The sequence below is a fragment of the Mytilus galloprovincialis genome, chromosome 11, assembly GCF_965363235.1.
Source record: "Mytilus galloprovincialis chromosome 11, xbMytGall1.hap1.1, whole genome shotgun sequence".
NCBI lineage: Eukaryota > Metazoa > Mollusca > Bivalvia > Mytilida > Mytilidae > Mytilus > Mytilus galloprovincialis.
In genome coordinates this window covers 68,480,539-68,502,614 of record NC_134848.1, presented here as the reverse complement: position 1 = coordinate 68,502,614, position 22,076 = coordinate 68,480,539, and the positions used below count along the sequence as shown (strand labels likewise).

Genomic DNA, 22,076 nt, shown 5'->3' with positions numbered 1-22,076 from the left:
TTAAACGACTTAATATGTAGTTGTGAAAAAAGTTTTTTAGTAAGATTCAATTAATGTTGCATCAATCCACGGTAATCATTTTAAAAGTGAGTTCATTGAAGTCGTTATGTGTTGCCACGAACATCAATCTAGGATATTTATTATCAGGGTGACTGTATAAAAGAATTGATGAAACCCATTGTCGTATATTTTCTGAAAATAAAATACCTTGGAAATAAGTTAATTTTTAATTTAACGTGCAAAAATTTAGCCTATTATTATCATAAAAACATACATCTCATATTCAAGATATACAGTCTTTAAATGTATTAACAGGTTGACAAGAGGTGAACCATATTATTAGATCAGAAAGGATGATGAATGATATCATATTAGAATTGCAAATTGCAATTGATAAAACTCTCCACCGGAGACCGAATGACGAAGACTGTCACCGTACTGCCTTCAACGATGAGAAAAACCTAAACTGCATATAAAAGGTCCCTAATTGACAAATCAAAAACAATTCAAAGGAGTAAACTAATGGCCTGATTAATGTAAAAAGCCAACAATAAACGAAATACAAATATGATATACAACAACAACTACAACCACTGGATTAGAGGTTCCCGATTCTGAAATACAAATTAGGAATAATAGATATAATAACAAATATCTAAAGATCTTTTACTTCTTTAAAACATGTTCCTAACAGACAAGCTTTGGAAGCATCTGTTAATTTAAATACGTTAGTTCGTCTATTATTTAACTAGCTACCTCCACAAGAGATTGACACATTATATAGATTTTACTGTTATTATGTTTTGATCCTGAGTGGTCGTTTCTTGTCTATTCGTAATGTTTGTATAAGAACTTGGTGTGCCGTCTGAGTGGTATAAGCCAGATTTGTGTATTAATATCAATTTCAGTTGAAGCAGAAAAATAATTTTTCTTTCTGATTGAAGTCATGCTGTTGTTTTTCACATTTGAACGGTTTTATACTAGTATGTTTTAGACCCTTTATAGCTTGCTGTTCGGTGTTAGCCAAGGCTTTCGCGATGAAGACCGTACTTTCATCTATAAATGATTTTCTGTTATATATTGTGAATTAGGTGGTTCTCATTGACACTCGTACCACATCTTTTTATATATATCTTGTACTGATTTCTTATTCAAGACATATATACCGAGTATTGTTATCCTTCTTTCATCTTCCCTGTCACCTAATGCGTCATTCAAATTTTTGCTGCCATTAAATGTGACTAGATAAATTCCATGTGAAGTAATAAATGTTTGATGGGTTGCACGGTAAACTATTTGTCCAGCAAAATCTAAAACAGGAATTGGTATAACCTCTTGATTACTTGCATGGTCTGTAAAACTGTCATCTTCAAACTCATCTATTTTTTTAGAAAGCTTTTGTAATATATCATCATTTTGAATATCGGGTTGCGTTTTCCCTGGTAATACACCCTTCTGTTGTATAACATCTTCTGTTCTTACTGATTTAAAATATGATACAATCTTTTGGTATATTGCTTTAGGAAAACTGTGGACACCTTAGGAAAAAAATGAACTAAGCAGTGACATAATGTCAAGGACATTCATACCTTAAAGCGAAAAGTAACTTCTTCTATTAATTAGTATAAACAAATGAAAATGATTAAATACAAGAATAAATTATTCTAATCTGTTGTGTGAATGCAATGGTCAAATTTAGAAATATGTAAAACATTTCAGGATTATAAAAATTTACCGCCAGTAACGTACCTCATGATGAGAAACATTACTATTAACTGAGTAGTATAGAATTGGCTTTGGTCTTATTTACAACTTTACGAGACGTAGCAGGGTATGTTCATGAACATAGCTTTACTGTATGGACTACTGTTTTTTTATTGTCACATGAATGGTGTTTATTAAAACTGAATCATTTGAAAGAAGTAAGTGCTTGATCTAATATGTATTAATTGACATATTCTCATGTAAGAGTTTAATATTTTTTATTGCAACACCCATTTGTTTTGTTAATGTATTTTATGACATTTATTGAAATGAATATCATTTAATATTTGTCTTGAATTTCATACAAATGACTGCATCTAGAGGAGAACAAAACCATAGAGGTACGTGCAAAATATCAAATGTTTTATCTTATATTCTTTCAAACATCCATTTTCATGAAGCACTGACGTCGTCTTGTTGGTACTTTGCATTAAGCTCAAATGATAATTACTGCATGATAAGATGTTAGTTTTAGATCAATGAAATAATTACTATTTACCCTTCGTCTTTTTAAGAAGTTTCTGTGTCTTCAGATCAAATAATAATTTTCCGAAGTACACATCTATCCTATCAGTACTCTGTCTCTCTCTCGGGATGGCTTTCCCGATTAAATTTGACACAAGCGTTGTTTTACCAACTTGATAGGCTCCAACTACTAGAATTCTGCTGTCAAACGATGGTACTTAATCTCCAGATAACAGTTGTAGAAGATCATTTTTGTTATCTACAATTAAATATTAACGACATATAATAAAATGCTACCCGCAATGAAATAGTTATCACAGCCACCGCATAGGCAGCACTAAAGAGGTTGTCGCTGGTTGGTGGCTATTAGAAATTTGTCTGGTTAACTTTTTTTTTTCATTTGAATTTATTTATTATTTCAATTCATTTGAATACAAACCCAGGATTTTGTTACTTGTTAAATGATGCACGAACAGTTTAAATCTTATTTTATATTCATATATTTATTTTTCAACAAACAATTAACAGTGGATTGTACAGTGAACATGATATTAGTAACAACACAACATATGATAGATATATGATACTATGGGGATTAATGTCTGTAAAATATAAGAGGGAATGTTTTAATCCGTAAACAATTAAACTCACGTCTTTAGATTTTCCTTAATATTTTCCCTAGAAAACAAAAACAAATCAGTAGTATTGTACATCGTATTATTTAATAGATGATGTTCTTTCACTAAATAATTCAAAATTTGGTGACTATGTGGAACGCATCTATCCCATCGAACTAGAGATAAAGGATACAACAAATACAGTTAAGTCGGCCTCATATCTTGACTTACATCTAGAAATTGACAATGAGGGTCGGTTGAAAACAAAACTTTACGACAAAAGAGATGATTTCAGCTTTCCAATTGTGAACTTTCCATAGCTAAGTAGCAACATTCCAGCAGCACCTGCATACAGGGTATATCTCTCCAAATTAATACGGTATTCCCGTGCTTGCATTTCCTATTATTATTTTCTTGATAGAGGGTTGCTGCTCACAAGGAAGCTATTAGGCCATGAGTTCCAAATGGTGAAGATGAAATCATCCCTTGGTAGATTTTACGGACGCCATCTCGAGTTGGTTGACCGTTATGGAATAACCGTTTCACAAATGATATCGTATATGTTCCTAACGTCGTAACTACACTCCCCTTCCCTTTTATGAATCTGACCTACCGAATTAGACTATTTACTGGATGTGTTATCACATAAGCAACACGGCGGGTGCCACATGTGGAGCAGGATCTGATTACCCTTCCGGAGCACCTGAGATCACCCCTGGTGTTTGGTGTGGTTCGTGTTGTTTATTCTGTAGTTTTCTGTGTTGTGTCGTGTGTACTATTGTTTGTCTGTTTGGTTTTTTTTTCATTTTTAGCCATGGCGTTGTCAGTTTATTTTAGATTTATGAGTTTGACTGTCCCTTTGGTATCTTTCGTCCCTCTTTTAATGGTTAAAACAGAACGTGTTTCTACAGTTAAAAATATAAACTATAAGAGTGACATGCATAACAATTATTCGATAAGTACGTGGATAATTATTGACAGATCAGAATAATTATAAAAGGGTTAATTGTGTTGAATGACAAAAGAGATGATTTCAGCTTTCCAATTGTGAACTTTCCATAGCTAAGTAGCAACATTCCAGCAGCACCTGCAAACAGGGTATATCTCTCCAAATTAATACGATATTCCCGTGCTTGCATTTCCTATTATTATTTTCTTGATAGAGGGTTGCTGCTCACAAGGAAGCTATTATTCCATGAGTTCCAAATGGTGAAGATGAAATCATCCTTTGGTAGATTTTACGGACGCCATCTCGAGTTGGTTGACCGTTATGGAATAACCGTTTCACAAATGATATCTTATATGTTCCTAACGTTGTAACTACAATCCCCTTTCCTTTTATGAATGTGACCTACCGAATTAGACTATTTACTGAATGTGTTATCACATAAGCAACACGGCGGGTGCCACATGTGGAGCAAGATCTGATTACCCTTCCGGAGCACCTGAGATCACCCCTAGTGTTTGGTGTGGTTCGTGTTGTTTATTCTTTAGTTTTCTGTGTTGTGTCGTGTGTACTATTGTTTGTCTGTTTGTCTTTTTCATTTTTAGCCATGGCGTTGTCAGTTTATTTTAGATTTATGAGTTTGACTGTCCCTTTGGTTTCTTTCGTCCCTCTTTTAATGGTTAAAAACAGAACGTGTTTCTACAGTTAAAAATATAAACTATAAGAGTGACATGCATAACAATTGTTCGATAAGTACGTGGATAATTATTGACAGATCAGAATAATTATAAAAGGGTTAATTGTGTTGAATGAAATGGACCAAAATAAGTCTTGTTGATCATTCGGCTGGGCTAAGTGGCTGTATACATGTATCTGTAATTATTTTAAAGTGTTTGCCTAAATTTAAAATTAAGGTAGAAAAAATATCTGTTAACTATTTGGGTCATTTCGAATGATTTATACAAATTAGTTTGCTGATATTTGTTGTCCCTCAACCTACTTAACTTTTTGCAAATAATGCAAACATGGGGAAATATTCGTTTAAACAAGAAATCAGTTGAAATTGTAATCCTTGATGAGTTGTAGATCTTATTTAGATAAAATGTGTTGCTGCTTACTTTGTACTATTTTTTTCTTTTTCTATCAAAGTCTAAAATAAATCTTATTTTAGTTTAGACCAGGCAAGTACTTGTAAATTTTTTAAACAATGTACTTTATGATACAATAATATCTACAAAAAACACTTATTTATAAATTATGTCTTTAATAAAAGCGAAAATCGCTTTGCATTGATTTCTGTGATAGTAAATTAATTAGCGGTATACATTGAGTATATACAGTTTTTTGTTTTTGTGTTATTTTAGACGTTGCAGTTTTCCCCAGTTTTTGTCAAATCACCAAGTTTCTTTTCCTCGGACCTCTCGTCTTTCTTCTTGCACTATCTTTGTTGACTATTCGTCTGCCGTCTGATGACTAAAACAATCTGATATTAATATGGAATCGATAGAACCTGGCCAAATATTTGTAGCGTTTGATGAAATCGTGTTTGCTCAATCATGTCTGAAAATGTTAAATTGATCGTGTGTCCTCGAAGCGCATAAAGTGTCCCCTTCCTATCATTACGCTCTGAAGATATTTTAATTTGACTCAAAATACAAAGTCAACTAATAACTGAGGCCTCTTCTTACAAGCGACAGCTATATTAATTAAACTGTGTCCTTTCAGCATCATATGTTAGATCGTTAAGATGTTAACTGATATCTTCCCCGGTTCAGGTTAAAGTCCGAATTACTTTCTTCTATTTTTATATGTCTTAAATTTTAAAAAGATGTGTGTTGTCTTGTGCTATTTTATCGGTCGTTTTCACTTCTTTTCTTTAAATAGTCACTCTTGTTTGTAAATTATTGGACCGATCTTATGTTCTCATTTTCAGACAATACATTTGTTTGGTAATCTCAAATCTAACACACTCTCAGAAAATTTCTCATCTAAAAAAACTCAGTTAAGACTTCAACCATTCAGATAAGTTTTAGATCAGTGGAATACATAATAATGATGCAAATATCGTTTGTCTTTGATAAAGTGTTCAGGCAACTGTTTTGCATTTTTTCCTGGTTTTTTGTGTGAAATGCATAAAAAATATTAAAACAAAAATTTATTGTAGGTCAATAAACCATCAAATACTCACGCAGTTTTGCCCAACTCTCATCTAAAATGGGAAACTAAGCTTTAACGTAATGTTATACTGTTTGTCAAATTATATTTGATAACATTTGGTATGGTTTCAACTATATTTCATTGAAACTAAAGCCTACGAATACAAAACCTTGCTTGACCATTAAATAAAATACATATTTTTTTTTTTGGTAAGCATATAATGTTTCGAATGTAATTTCTAAATGCTGACATGAGCACTTCACACATTAGGGAATATGCATCGAATCGTCTTTGAGGTTTTAATTCAAATAGTGAACCAACTATTAGTAACAACAATAGTCGTATGCAATTATGCAACTATAAAGTTTACTTCAATCTTTATTTTGTCAGCTTGAAAATACGTTAAATAGAGAAACTATTCATTATATCAAACGTTAAGCTAGAGACATCAAATTAAATCTGGGGAACATTGTGAGTGACCCAGGATGGCTTGTAGATTTGTCATGATTTTCACTTTAAATCGTATGTGCATGTTTTAACTTTATTGACAAGTGGTGTCATTCAATTTGTAGAAAATAACTAACAAATAGCTGCAATACATTGTAACTTATACAGTGATGGGCATGGCCATTATTATTAATTTTATCTTTTATTATACATGTAACCTTTCACGGATGTATAGTGTCTGTGTTATGTAGTTTTGTAGTAGTTTTTAATCAGTGATTTAGATATTATTGCTGATGAAACACGTATGATATGTTTATGGTTTTTCATATGCAGTTTTAAACCTATTTGGTTCTGTATGTTAAATAATGGTTCATTTACTTTGATATGTATTGGTGAATGAAATATTATGACTTTTGCTGCTAATGTCTATGTCATATAGTCTCTGGTTAGGAATAGTGTTACTTCAATCATACCACATCTTCTTATTTTTGTATATCAAAAACAAAACGGAGAATGTGATCTCAGACACTATTATTTCATCACCAATCTTAAATTCTACAATTCTTTATTTCTGAATGAAGACTTCCATCAGTTTTGACCAGAATAGTTTCCAGAAAATCGAGGAATTCTCATTTTAAAGTAATGTATTAATGTTGCATATTCAATTCAATAGTTCAATTATGTTTTAGTTATTTTCAACTTCACAGAATCTAAAAATGCAAATTATTCTAACGTCTGAGTCTCTGTTATTTGTAATTCATTTTGAAATATATCAATGTAATGTAATGCTGTAGCATGCAGTTAAGTAACTATAACTGATGAAAGATTAATCAATGATTGCTTGATTGTTTTATCAAGTATGTTGAAGATGTTTCCAATATACCGATAACTTTTTAGAATAACATGTATTTGTCATTACTGGTTGGATTGGATATAACATCTTGTACACAACATTTATACAACTGTAGTGGAACTTAAGTTTAGATTGTATAAGAGATAACTGTGTTGTAGTTGCATCAGTTAGTGATTTGATGGTCGCAAATTCAGTTAACTTGCAACTCGTTAGCGGAGGCATTAAACGGGTATTTGCGAGCTTAACATTAACAAAATATTGTGTTATCTCAAATTTAAAGAAACCGATTGATAAGAGCGTCAAATCGAAGATTTACAATCTGGCGTACAAGGTATATCAATTGTGAATTTTGTTCATGACAATTGATGACTCTATCTCTCTCTCAAAAAAAAGAGAGGAAATTAAACTGTTAGTCAGTAACCAATCAAAAAAGTACTCACCGTATTCCATCTTGAGCGTTTCTGAATAGAAATTTTAAAAAAAATTGGAAATTGAAATTTATTTTATGCTGATTATTATAAGACATTTGACGTTTGACATTTGGGATGATTACTTTTAGTTTCGTTAAAATTCATTGAGAGTAAAATTTAAGAATAAGAACTTGAATGACGCTATACGTCTAGTGCATTTCAGAAAAGAGTTGGAAACGACCAAATACTTAATAGCACAGCTATAAATCAGATTTTAAGTGGTGCACATCTGTACGCAGTCATGTAAAAACAACTTTATTTGAAGTTTCTTTGAAGTATTAGTTGAACCTAGAATTGCAAACTTCAAATGATCATTTATTTCATTTCATAGATTGGAAACATATTGAATTGAGAAAACTGATATTGGTGTCTATATGCTAAAATTCGTCCTGTGAGCAGAATCAAAAGAATGAGAAGCGGTCGTTTTAAGTTTGACGGTACATAGTGTAAAAGTGAAAAGTATTTGGAACTGAAATTTAAGAATGATTCATTGCACGCATGAAATATGGAAAGTCAACATATAGGTACAGATATTTACACATTTGGTGATAATGAGTACGAAGATGGACAAACATTCGTTTTAATTTACATGACAGTGTATTTGAAGTTGTGTGTCATCAGGATGATTTAGTTATAATTAATATTTATTGGAAACTGCATAGGTGAGTTTATCCCAAAACATCTATGTATAGATAGACTGGTTTATGATAAGCGAACCGGTTATACCCTGCCCAGTCAAGTGAAATACATCTAGTTATCTATACAATGTCCATTTTCTGGATCAGAATTTATTTAATTTAAAATAATGTCGTCAATATATACATGTAGCTGATTATTGTATAATAATAAAGGTTACTTGTATGTGTTAAATGAAACACAAATGTATTAATAACTTATCCCTTTTCAACTCATAAAGAGAACATTAAAACAATATACTTCTCTTTTTGTTTTTAATTAAAGAATGAGACTAAGAAAAATAAAAAAAAATAAAAAAACAACAACACCAAGTTAGCATCAAACCAATAATGTTATCAGAATATTTACCTCTTTAGTTTATGGTTAACTCTTTTTGTTTTCGTTGTTCAGCTGCAGATCATGTTTGAGGTTGCAAGTCCGAATTGGAAGTTAGTTATAAAATTTCTGCCTTTTCCTGGTCAATATCGGAAGTTATAAAACGGGGTACACCTATTTGCTATAAATAGATGTTAAGATTATATTTCAACATTTAAATACTTTTAAAAAATTCAGCATAACAATCAACAAAAAATAACTGATTAAGTGTTGTTTTTACACATAATAGATCTTTAGACGGGTGTATGAATCATGATTTTATTAGTAATCTTATTACTGCAGTTTGTTTAATTCTACAATCAAATACATAACTTAGGCTGACGAAATAAAAAGATTGGACATAAAACACCTTATATAACATGGGCAAAACATATGTTTTCATCTTCAGTATGGGATCTTCATTTTGAAAATAAGCATAATCAGTAAAAAAATCAAAATATACATTTTCAGACCTATTATACTAAAACGATATTGATATAAGAAAAGGGAGACAAACGACATTCAGATTCATCATAATAATAAGACAAAAATGGCTGTAATTTCACCTCAAAAACTACCTTGAGTATAGACGAACCCGTGCAGTTGAAAACGTTTTAATGCCTGCCATCCACTAGATACTATATAAAAGTTTAATGTATTTTGTTTTTCAGAAGGGTAAACTCTTTCCTGCATTTTGATGGGCATGTTTTTTTTAGTTCCTTCAGAATTTTGTAAAAATAACACAACCGAATTGCTTTTGATACTGTCAACGCTGTTACACCTTTTAACTCGCCAATATTTATGTACATATCTATTGTCCATGTCAATCAAAGACAATCAATACAATGCAATAGCGTTTTTACCTGAGAGAGAGCATCTCAAAGTTGTATCCAAACATAGTTTATCTTTACAACTGCTGCAGGAACGAAAACAAATGGTCATCCATTCGGATATGTTCCTAACGTCGTAAATTCAAGGTCATTCCAAATAATCAAAAACTGCAGTATACACAAACACAGCATGTTCAACCAAAATCTAGGCAATAATAATCAAATAAAAACTGAGGTTGATCTCATGTGCTGTTGAACGGTGCAGATCCTGCAATATATGCATCTTATATCGTTTTATAATTAAACCTAAAATATTTTGGCGTAATCGTTCTTTTTTGTACATTACTTTAATTTATTTGTTTGATTGCAAGTGCTCCCATGTAAAGAAAAATATTTGATACAAAAAGTCATGCATATCGATTTTGATACGTTCGAAATTTATCCAGATATAGCCTTTCTTAGTTTTTCTGTTTGAATTGTTATATATGTGTCATCTTGATGTCTTTTGAAGCTTAGAACTAAAGAGTAGAATGGGATTTCTTTTTGAGGAAGGCAGTACCGTGACAATACCATGACATATTATATGGTCGAGAGTTCTTTTAATTTATAATACTTATACCTTTTCTTCTGCTTCTATCATAAGCCATATTGGTTATCTTTCTTCTTTGCAGTTTTTAAATTTATTGATTAATCGATTGTAGGTTTTAACGCCACTTTGATATGTTGTGGCGGCAATTTTTTCATAGCGGAGGTAGCCGGAGTCCTGTGTGAGGACAAGCGACCATCGAAAGAAAAACGGTCAATCCTACTAGGCATGTGTGTGGACAACGAAATACGAAAATACTTACTTAATTATTGTTTCAAAGACACGGGATATAAGCACAAACAAAAATATATTCAAATTGAAATATTACTTTGTGTGCTATACTGATACTGCGATATCTTATAATCAAATTTACTTAAATTAACATCTCATAAACTAAGTAGTTTAAATAAGTAAATGCGTACATGTAAATATAAAATAACATACGTAGTACAAACATATATAACAGTCAGGTTTGCCAACTCATCCTCCGCTTCCTTAAACATTTCCTACCTCGTGGTATATACTTGTCAATATGCTTATCTTTATAGTTTAAAAAATATAGAATGTAATGAAGGCGACTGGAAGGAAAAGCAAAAACAGCTGAATCTGGAATCTTTCCTGTTATCGTGTAGGGGAATATCAGAATTTAGGAAAGAACACATAATTGGTAAGTTATATTTTACTGTTTTATATCTTTTTTGGCGTGTCCTTTTATCAGTGAAACACTCCTTAAATCGTAATAAAATGTTTGATATTCGTTTTAATTTTATTACTTTTCAGTAGTAAACTTCACGTGTTAATGGAATGCATATATATATATGTATTTGACTTATTAGAGCAACTGTTATATTAAGATAAGAATCATTGCACTTCAATATATAAAACTAACTGACAAACTATATTATTATTTCAGACTATACAATCCGTGATAGCAATGGATAGAAATATAGTGAATATCTGCTGTCTGTTTGTCATCATCCTGTTAGCATCACATTGTTCTTGTTGTAAGTTTCATTACTTACAGTTTGACTTTGATACATTATAATATTAATTTTACGAGTATTTTGTTCTACTGTTATTATTTCTACATTGTTATACCTAACTTAATATTTCTCACATCCCCAAAAAGTCAGAAAGTATATCAAGATTGAAAATTTGTATTTACGCCAGATGCTCGTTTCGTCTATAAAAGACTCATCAGTGACGCTGCATGGAATAAAAATATTCTAAAGTTTGTAAACAGTTACTTTATAATTATGACCATTTAAATGATAATTCATGTAAACACAGAAGTGCTGACTAATCCATTTTTCAATTATTTCAGAGAAAGTTTATCTCACTTCTAACATCATATCTCAGTTAAATATATCAGTGACAGTAAAACGATAGCGATAAAGATTTAAGTTATATATAAAGAGATGGACAGAGGGAATAAACTAAATTTTGTAATAGAGGTAAACGAATATTGTTTCATTTACCTGGGGTTGCGATGTTAATAAAAACGGAGGAATGCAAATATAATGTGTTTGTTACAAAGGAATTTAACGGCTGGCCGTGATTGGACTAGAATAAGATCGATGAAAATTCATGGTTAAAGCAATTTCATCGAACGATATATACATCACGGTTTAATCTTGAATAAACACACTTAATATAAGTTCTATCATAGCCCTTTTTGTAAATTTCTAATCTACTGAATGTATAGTTTAAGAAAATTTTAAATCCTCTTAATCTCTTAATTAGAGATCCCTTTTTTAGTTTTCTCCCTTATCGAGGGACATTAATTTTTAAACACAATGGAGAGCTAGCAGAAAGAACCAATTTTCATGTGCGTAATGGGAGTATTTTTTAAGGTTTTCAAATATTTTCTTTACATTAATTTGTTGTTAAGCTGAATACTCTTGACATCAGAAATTATTTTTCATGAAAAATTAGTTAAAACGCCGATACATCACTTTCTATTCATCATGCTTAGCATTGGCAAAAGCCAATTTTGTCCGGTATGGAACTAGTCTACGATTGACCAAGGGATATTACTTGTTTAAAAAGTGTGTAATAACAGAATCAAATCGGTAATTGGCAAATGGACTATAAAATCGAAAAAAATAGAATATATCGTGTTCAATAATAATACTAGTATATCGAAGGAAACATTTTAAGGATTTTTCATAAGATATTATTAGCCGCTTGTATGATACAGTACTCAAGTATGCATTTGTACTTGTAGAAAAATATGACATGTAAGATACTTTTCTTCCTTCGCTTCAAACCTGCATGTAATCGGCGAATGATATTTTGTAACAGCTGAACATAGAGTATATTTTGACAAAAAAGTCGACATAAAATAATAACATTTAACACATGTTTAATAAAACTTAAAATAGTTATAGAAATGATGAATCAAAATGTCATATGAACTACCAATACAATATACATAAAATTTTAAAATGTCTTTTCAGACCACAAGTTCCACAAACCTGAATATGCATTTGATTTAGACAATGCAGGAAATGCAATTGCAGGCTTTGTTGATTCTGGAGTAAAAGAAGGATCTAAAGTTCTTGTTAATCCTGCTCAAGGCCACCTGTCCTTAGAAGAAGGAGAGGTTGTAAAATACCTACAAGTAAAAGTCCGATCAGGAAACTTTACTGGGGTAGGTTTTGTTTTTGATGAAAATTGTCCATCTATTATTTTTTTTTAATTGAAAACAACACGTTTAATAATTTCCTGCGTCCGACGCGCTAATCTGGATTTACCTTCATCAGGAACGCTCAAAGCCAAATATTTGAAATCTGAGGATATTTAAGTACCGAAACCATTGAAGAGCTATATGTCAAAAATACCTAAAATAAATAGCCAAATTCATCTAAAGCCAACTTTGCCTGAGGAAGTTGAAACCTTGGTTTCTTAATAATTTCAAAATTTCAAAACGAGCAATTTTAGTAAAGATTGTTAAATCATGTCAGTACCAAAGTACTGAATACTGAACTGATACCCTTTAAGTTTATATCTTAAAATGTTTTTTTTAACTAAATTAAACAAAATTAATGTTAAGTTATACACATGATAAAAGAATAATATCAGTAAAAATATTGATACAACACTCAGTTATGAATCTGGGGCAATTCACTTATAGCATGGTACAGTACCACTACAGCTAACCTTTAAACAGCTCATTGTAGAGTTGATGCACAGAGTCAAATCAGCACTGACAAAAACTAAATGAAAAATGACCATAAAAATCCCAAACATTAAAAAAGAAACTTAAAAGCTGGTAATGGTAAATAGAAAAACAAACCTCTGGAAGAAAGCTATTGTAATGGAGAATTTGGTAACTATAATTTATTAAACAAAAGACAATTACCAAACAGGAATCAAGATAATTGATGCCTTAAAAACTCTAAAAGACAGCAATTGATGTATTCTAAATTTTAACGGATTCCCTTAAAATATACTTGAAGGATGAAGAATATGTTTTAGAAAACACCAACGCTTTTAAAGTAGATGAAAATGGCTACATCATAGTGAATAACACCGAAAAATTCAACCACTCTGGGGTTTTTGAATTTTATGTAAGTATTGTAAGTATGACAAAGAGAGAAAACTATTTATTGAAAGGCATGTTGAAGGTTGAAATATTCTTACATAAACAATGAAAACAAAATCCTAGAAGACAGCTATGCGCAAAACGGAATCAAATTAAAGTTTAAACATTAGTAGTTTACGTGCTATGGTACTAAATGATATTAACAAATAGTTAGAAAAAAAACAATCATTACATTTTTAGTTGTAAACGTCCAAAAACATGCTAATAGGCGATATTTATCTATCTTTATTTAAAAAGGAGTTGTGGTATGATTACCAAGAAGACAACGTATAATGCACAAAATGTAAATAATTACAACGAAAAAAGACTAAAAATTTACTGACAAACAAACGAAATCAAATGATATATAGATATATATAGTAACGATCCACAACAATTGAGTTGTAAGCTCTTAAAATGGGACAGATACATACAGAAGGAAGCGGATTAAACATACGTTTGGCCGACTAATCCTAAATTGACCTGTTATATTTTGTTTTTGTATCTTTATTTTTTTTAATACATGTAAATTATATATAAAGCCGTATTCTCTATCAATGATTCAAAAGAAAAAAAGGTAACTCCTTCATAAGAAAACAATGTAATAATTTAACTTTGTATTACAGGTTGTAATGTTCAGACTTGCTGATATAGTTTCGGATCCAGTACCGTTTATTGTTGAGGTCATTTAAACATTTAAACCATTTATTTTTTATCTTAAATCAAAATATGTGTTTTTTAATGTAATACACTTTGACCTAAACATTTGTTTGTTACAAATAGTATGTTATTGGTATTTATTTACCCCTTTGAGTCAACAAACACACAAGGAATTCACTTTATTTTACAGGTACTAGTAATATTAAATTATGTTTAACAACAATGTTCTTATAAACGAAGAAGATGTGGTATCATTGTTCATGCGATAACTCTCCATAAGACACTAAAATGACACTGAAATTAACAGCTTTAGGTCACTATACGGCCCTCAAACATGAGCAAAGCAAGCACCGCTTAGTCGGCTATAAAATTAAAAGGCCCCGAAATGACAAATGTAAAACAGAGTTGTTTTTAATTTTGTGTCGGTGTTTTTCCACTTTTCCTGTTTTTGTTGGGTGGTCAACAAAAAGTTTTCGCAATCAAAGGACATCTTTATGACGAAGTTGTCATACAAATTTACATATAAATGAATTTGTATTGTCTAATTATGTGTTTCGTCTTGACAAGCAACGTTGTTAACTTACTCCTTTAATCACGTCTTAACGATTAATGGACGAATTATTGATGGTTGTTTTGATCTTATATATGCTGTGCGTGGATGATTTAAGTTTGTGTAATGTAGAGAAAACAATCATTAGTTTAACAAACATGACAAAAGAAAAATAGAGGAAAATGGTCAATGGAACTAACAACTTCTTGTGAAATAGAAGTATTGCCATGTTGTTTTTTTTTCGAATTGCAGTAACATTCATACCAAAGTGGATCCGTTTGGCTAGTCAGAATGCGGACGTTAAATTAATTTTTCGGGAAAAAGGGAGCTACGATATATGCACGTTGAATAGCATATCAGCAACTCTTTAAGCTAACTAAGGCGGACTTGACTGTTTCGGGGCTACACTTAGCCCTGCCAGTCCTTGGGTTTTCATTTCATGGTTATGTATGGATGAAATTGTTTGTCTCAATATGTTGATATTTTCTTGAAAAACTTTACGACAAAAGAGATGATTTCAGCTTTCCAATTGTAAACTTTCCATTTCTAAGTAGCAACATTTCAGCAGCACCTGCATACGGGGTATACATCTCCCAATTGATACGTTATTCCAATGCTTTTATTTCCTATCATAATTTTCTTCATAGAGGGTTGCTGCTCACAAGGAAGCTATTAAACCAAGTATTCCGAAGTTGAAATCATCCCTTCGTAAACTTTAGGGATGCCATTACGAGTTGGTTGACAGTTATGGAATAACCTTTCTACAGATGATATCGGATATGTTCCTCACGTCGTAACTACATTCCCCTTCCCTTTATGATTGTGACCTACCGAATAAGGCTATTTACTAGATTTGTTATAACATGATCAACAGGATGGGTGCCACATGTGGAGCAGAATCACCCCTAGTTTTTGCTGGTGCTCCTGTTGCTTATTCTTTAGTTTTATATGTTGTGTCATGGGTACAATTGTTTGTCTGTTTGTCATTTTCATTTTCGGCCTTGGCGTATTCGGTTTATTTTCGATTTATGAGTTTGACTTTCCCTAAGGAATCTTTCGTCCCTATTTTAAGTACAATTCATGTAAATGTCTATGCAAGTTTATTTTCAATTTTATTTTCAACCAATGATGTTTCCGCCTGTATTCATCTCTTCTTCCTCACATATGAATAAATCATGGTCGTCGCAGTCCACATCATGCCATCGATAATGATCGTTTGCATAAAGAAAAACGCAGTGCTCATCGTTGCCTTGATGATCAGGCTGATTATCACCCCAATTTGTAAAGTTAGGTTTTGTAGCGCTTTGCACCCATTCCCATTCATCAAGAGCCGCCTCGTCAGTTAGGCCAATGAAATAATTATAATTGTTGTCTATGAAAAATAAAAATAAATTTCTTTAAGCAAAATAAAAGGTGTTATATTTACTGAATCAGTAGTGATATTTATCTATAAATCGGATATTCCAGACATCAACCAAGAATAATAAACAATGCAAAGAAGATGATTGGTGTATAGTGACAACATCGCTTCGTTTATCGAAAACAAAAAGTTGTAGAGCATGTATAATTTTTGGAAAGCAATTCATATAATTATTAAGTCAAACGTATTTAACACATATTTGATGACTTCCAGTATCTTCTCGAAGTGTTTGGGTGTGGGTTGATAAATATTATACCATAGCCGTGCACTTAACTTGATGTTTTCATTTTCCAAATTGGTTAAAAACACGTTTTAGTTTGAGAACGATTACCTTAGCTGTATTTGGAACAACTTTTTGGAATTTTGGGTCCTCAATGCTCTTCAACTTTGTACTTGTTTGGCTTTTTAACTATTGTGATGTGAGCGTCACTGATTAGTTTTGTGTAGACGAAACGCGCGTCTGGCGTATTGAATTATGATCCTGGTACCTTTGATAACGGTTTTATTGATTTAATTAAGGAATTCAAGTCATAATTTGAGGTATGAAATATATTAAATTGAACAACCCGAAGAAAACTCTGTAATTCAAACAATATTTAACTCGTATATTAGACTTCCAATAAACAAATTCCCAGTTGTTTTGTAGAAATTGGAAAATATTGGTGTCTAGCTACAGACAAGTGCAAGGATAGAATAAGCAAAATACCATTTGCATGCCTCAATCGAGTGTTTTCCTGTAAAAATCTGTTTGTCTCAGCATCTTGTATTTCCACCAAATGTCCACCAAAAACACGGCATCGAAACTGAAATAAGTAATGAGGCTTTCTCGTTGAATCATATTTCACTTCAATTTTTTTTTGAGTCCTTACTGAACATTTAAACTAGTCTTGATCATGTTATAAAGAGTCTAAGTCACTTTATACATATTGTCGTTTGTTAGGTCAAAAAAGTAATGTGAAATTTAAAAACAGGGCCTTTAATAGCTGACTATGCGGTATGGGCTTTGCTAATTGTTGAAGGCCGTACAGGAACCAGTAGTTGTTAAATTATGTGTCATCTTGGTCTCTTGTGAAAAGTTGTTTTATTTGGAATCATACCACATCTTCTTTTTTATGTAAAATAAATATTAACCCAACTGTGAACATGACCCACACGCTTTATATGGCAACAGGTACACCGCTGTGCGAAAATCATAAATCGATTGAGAAAAAAAAACAATTCCGGGTTACAAATTTAAACTGAGGGAAACACACCAAGTATAAGAAGAGAACAACGACGCAACAGAAACACAACATTAAAATGTAACACACAGAGAAATGAACTATAATATAACAATGACTATTTCCTGACTTGGTACAGGACATTTTAATAAAAAAAAAAATGGTGGGTTGAACCTGTTTTTTTTTGGGCATTCCACACCTCCTGCTTTTATGGCAATGTTAAATATAACATTAAAATGACAGTACATGTATTACATGATAGGACTACATTACTAATAAATGGTATAACATATAGAACAGAGAAACACACGAATAATAGCTAACAAAATGCGCCAGGTTTATTATTTAATACGCCAGACGCGCGTTTCGTCCATACAAAACCAACCAGTGACGCTCCGATTAAAAACGTTCGAAAGTCAAAACAAGTACATAGCTGACAAGCATTGAGGACCAAAAGTTCCAAAAAGGTTGTGCCTAATACGGCTAGGATTTTCTGCCTGGGATAAGAACATCCTTATCATTTAGAATGATTCATATTTTTGCAAACAGTAATTCTTTATAAAAGGACTATACAATAGATATAAATGATAACACCGGTGACTAACTACAAAATAAAACGGATTGATAGATAACCTACACCAGCATATAAAAATTCAGAGCCGCGTCAACCAAATCGATAAACGCAGTGACATTTCCCCCCAAAAAGGATAGAATCAGGATATAATTCAAGATAAGGTTTGTAATGTTGATACAACATTTATTAATAACATTAAAAAAATTACAATACTAATTCATATCAAATTGTGGTAGTAATTAAAAAAATTAATTTATTATCTAGCTATGTCAGTATTTCTACTAAATCAAACTGTAAACCAAATATATCGTATAATTTTAAGGAAACCAAACTAAAATCTAATAAGTGAACTGTATGATTAATTATCTTTACCATAACACACGCGTGGGATTTTAAATATGCTATTTAACAAGGTTCATTTAACAGTCTGCAGGGAGACATGTAACCCTACCCGGACACATCCGAGTCGACCAGTTATTAAGTTTGCTTCTACTATTAAATGTTGCGTGCTTAGCGGAAAAGCAGCAAATACCAATTTTAAAGTATTTGGTAACCCCAGTAATGCATAATGCAGTTGAAACGTGCTAAATTGCTAATTCAAACCTTTTTAAACACATTTTAAAAGTAGATTATATCATTGAAATTGCTTTAAAGTCTATACAGGTATTTTATATAGATTATTGTAAGCAGACCTTGTCTATAATTCCTATCAAGTATTCATTAATTCATTCAGCCTCTGGGTGTGGGAATTTCTCGCTACATTGAAGACCTGTTGGTGACCTTCTGCTGTTGTTTTTCCCAATGGTCGGGTTGCTGTCTCTTTGGCACATTCCCCATTTCCATTCTCAATTTTATTAATGTCTCTTTCGACAAAACAGCCGTTTCAAATTGGTAGTGAGGAATTTCTAGTGTGAAGCGACTGATTACCACCATTTAATACTTACGAAAATGCCTATTCTAAGTAAGGAATATGAAAGTAGTTGTCCATTCGTTTGATGAGTTTGAGCTTTTGATTTTGTCATTCGATTATGGACTTTCCGTTTTGAATTTTCCTCGGAGTTCAGTATGTTTGTGATTTACTTTTTTTCTGTTCACTTGATTGTTATAATTGAACCATCAGAATTTAATAACATTTTTTATATTGTTCTCGATAAATCATAGGACCGTCTTTATTATTCGGAACCAGTGCGTTACCTCTGCATTTGTCCAACTTTCCTCTTCTGTAGAAAACATATAACATCTATCCCGGAAATGCATCCAACCATGTCGGCATCCTTCATCCAGTAAAACTGAATAATAGGAAATGTTTACTTAAATGCAAAATTTCAAATGCAAATTCTAAGTAAAAGGAATCATAATAGGAGAAATTAACAATATATAAGAATAATCAAACTGCAGAATGTATCTATGATGAGTTTATTTAGTTCTTCATACTTCCAATCCATGAGTCCAAAATTATTGCAAAGTTGTAAAATTGAATATAAGGAAAGTATTTAAAGGAGTAGGTCCGGTAAGGACCGATTTTGGCCTCAAATTTCAGGTTCATCTGATGAATGATGTTGACCACTTTTTAAACACTTAAGTGTCTATTTCATTTGATTCAATTAATTTATTTGAAAGATTTTAACTAATTTAGTCATTAAAAACGCTCCGATTCAAGCTCAAATATGTAAAATCTACCAAATATGCCGAAAAATGTCACTTTTAAGATGTTTTTTGTCAAAAATGAAAGTGGCCGCATCCGTGTTTATCCTCAACCTTTATATATGTTATGTATTATCATCAAATACAACTAACATTTCAATATTTTGGATGAACACGAATGCGGCCACTTTCGTTTTACACGGAAACCGTCTAAAACTTAATCAAAATGCTAGAATTGTGAACATTTCAGTAATTTAGCATGCCTAAATGGTGCTAGTACCCGATATATGTACATCGTATTGTCAAAAACAGCCCATATTTATGTAGCAGAAGCATTCTACTGTCCAATAAATAACTAAAAGTATACATTTTAACAATTTTGTAAAACTGCTATATTTTGGGGCCAAAAAGGGGTCTTACTGGACCTACTCCTTTTTGTTTAAATAGACATCGAATAAATGTTGAATAATATTATGGTGGTTTGATAAACAATTATTCTGCATACATTCTTCTTACAAAAAAGCTCTACACTCTAAATTTATACCGAGGAGCTAACATGCAGTCAATGGTGAAATCATAAATCTAGGATTAACATAGAATGAATCTGTGGGAGCTTTTTTTAATAACTATATTCTTATTAACCAAAACTGTCAAAAACACCATTAAACTGAAAAAAAACGAACTTCCTTAACCTACGATCTGCAACTACTTCTTTAAAGGAATTTTTACTCTAACGAATACAATAAAACCGTTATCTACTTATAAGATTTGTGTACAACTTGATAAATTTCTGATGATTTTTACTCACGTGCAGATGAAAATGAGAAAACACAGAGTCTTAGGAATCTTAATAACTGAGACATGTCCAAATGATCCAGGGATAACCGCAATATGAATAGGTTCAATATTTAGTAGTACAAACAACACAAAATTAGATCACTTATACAGAAATACCTGACATATTAGATATTTATCAAATCCTTGAGATGAAAAGAGTTTGAACTTGTGCCACTTGGTATTGTCTTCTTATAATATATAATGGCTGAAGATGAATTGCATATCAAATTATATGGTTTCAATGTTTATAAACGCATCTAATATGTACTTTACATGGTTCACATTATTCTATTGTTTTAATCCCACTATATGCTGACAAACAAGGATTAACGACCATGTTTACGTAAACACCGTATGTCTCTCTACAATTTACAACATGCAAATCGAATCCGTGTACGGGGTACTAGTTCAATGAAGATTTACTGGTTGACAAATAAGATGTAACTATTAATTTTATAACATATTTAGCTTCTATTTTCTAAATCGTATAACACAAAAGGTTGATTGAAATAGAAAAATATGTTTTTTCTGCATTTATCCAGGCCATCAAACTAAATGATACATATTAAACACATAGAGACAATATGCAATCTTTTGAACGCGACATATAAACAATGTTGAATGCATAGCTATTGAAAAAGGACAGTATACGTTTCGATAGAACAAAAAATGAAATGTACAAAGAAAAAAAAACATATTTACGCCAGCCATGCACTGGATGCACTTTATTTTGAAATGTAACGTATATTGCTATGGGCAAATCCTACACCCCTCCCCTAATATAAATAACACACATACAAAAAACGGCCACCATGTATGCATAATTGCAGTTAAAATCGAGCATGTTTTCAACTGTCATTGTTTTAATTGATTTAGCATTTAAACAAAATTTCATCCTCACGTACATTCTTTATGAATTTACAATGATATACATTTTTCTGCATCGTGTGTGGTACAATATTTCTCTTTCTTTCGGGACAGTTGAATTTGGGAATATGACACGATAGGCTTGTCTAGCACTTAAAATATTCAAACTGACATATCGTGATATACGTGGAATTCTATATAATGTTGGAATTGTTTTTCTAACGATAAATAAAGTGATAACCATCCGAACTATATATATTTCCTTTTCACTGATCTGTAGCATTGCTAAACGGTGTCATCAGTTTTTAATAGCTCAAATAAGGAAAAAAAACAAGAACACTATGATAATAAAATTGAGAAAGGAATGTGTCAAAGCGACAACAACCTGACCATAGAGCAGACAACAGCCGAAGGCCACCAATGGGTCTGCAATGTAGCGAGAAACTCCCGCACCCGTAATCGTCCTTCAGCTGGCACCTTAAAAATATGTATACTAGTACAGTGATAAGAATTGAATGACATTTTAAAACACA

The 22,076-nt window shown here is 31.7% G+C and overlaps 1 protein-coding gene and 1 long non-coding RNA gene across 2 annotated transcripts; one reads left to right on the top strand and one right to left on the bottom strand.

Annotated features, from left to right (window-relative positions):
* Positions 1-2,880: 2,880 nt before the first annotated feature.
* On the bottom strand, positions 2,881-8,905 carry LOC143051327 (uncharacterized). The gene is made up of 4 exons (XR_012970707.1): positions 8,764-8,905; positions 7,690-7,710; positions 5,981-6,001; positions 2,881-2,907 (listed from the first exon to the last, which is right to left on the bottom strand). It is a non-coding gene; the product is annotated as an uncharacterized LOC143051327 (long non-coding RNA).
* A 1,780-nt stretch (positions 8,906-10,685) lies between these two features.
* On the top strand, positions 10,686-14,534 carry LOC143052685 (uncharacterized). Its single transcript, XM_076225751.1, has 5 exons — positions 10,686-10,852; positions 11,099-11,189; positions 12,645-12,838; positions 13,647-13,757; positions 14,398-14,534. Exons 2-5 carry the CDS (start codon positions 11,120-11,122, stop codon positions 14,461-14,463), a joined length of 441 nt encoding a protein of 146 aa, XP_076081866.1. The 5' UTR covers positions 10,686-10,852; positions 11,099-11,119; the 3' UTR covers positions 14,464-14,534.
* Positions 14,535-22,076: the final 7,542 nt, after the last annotated feature.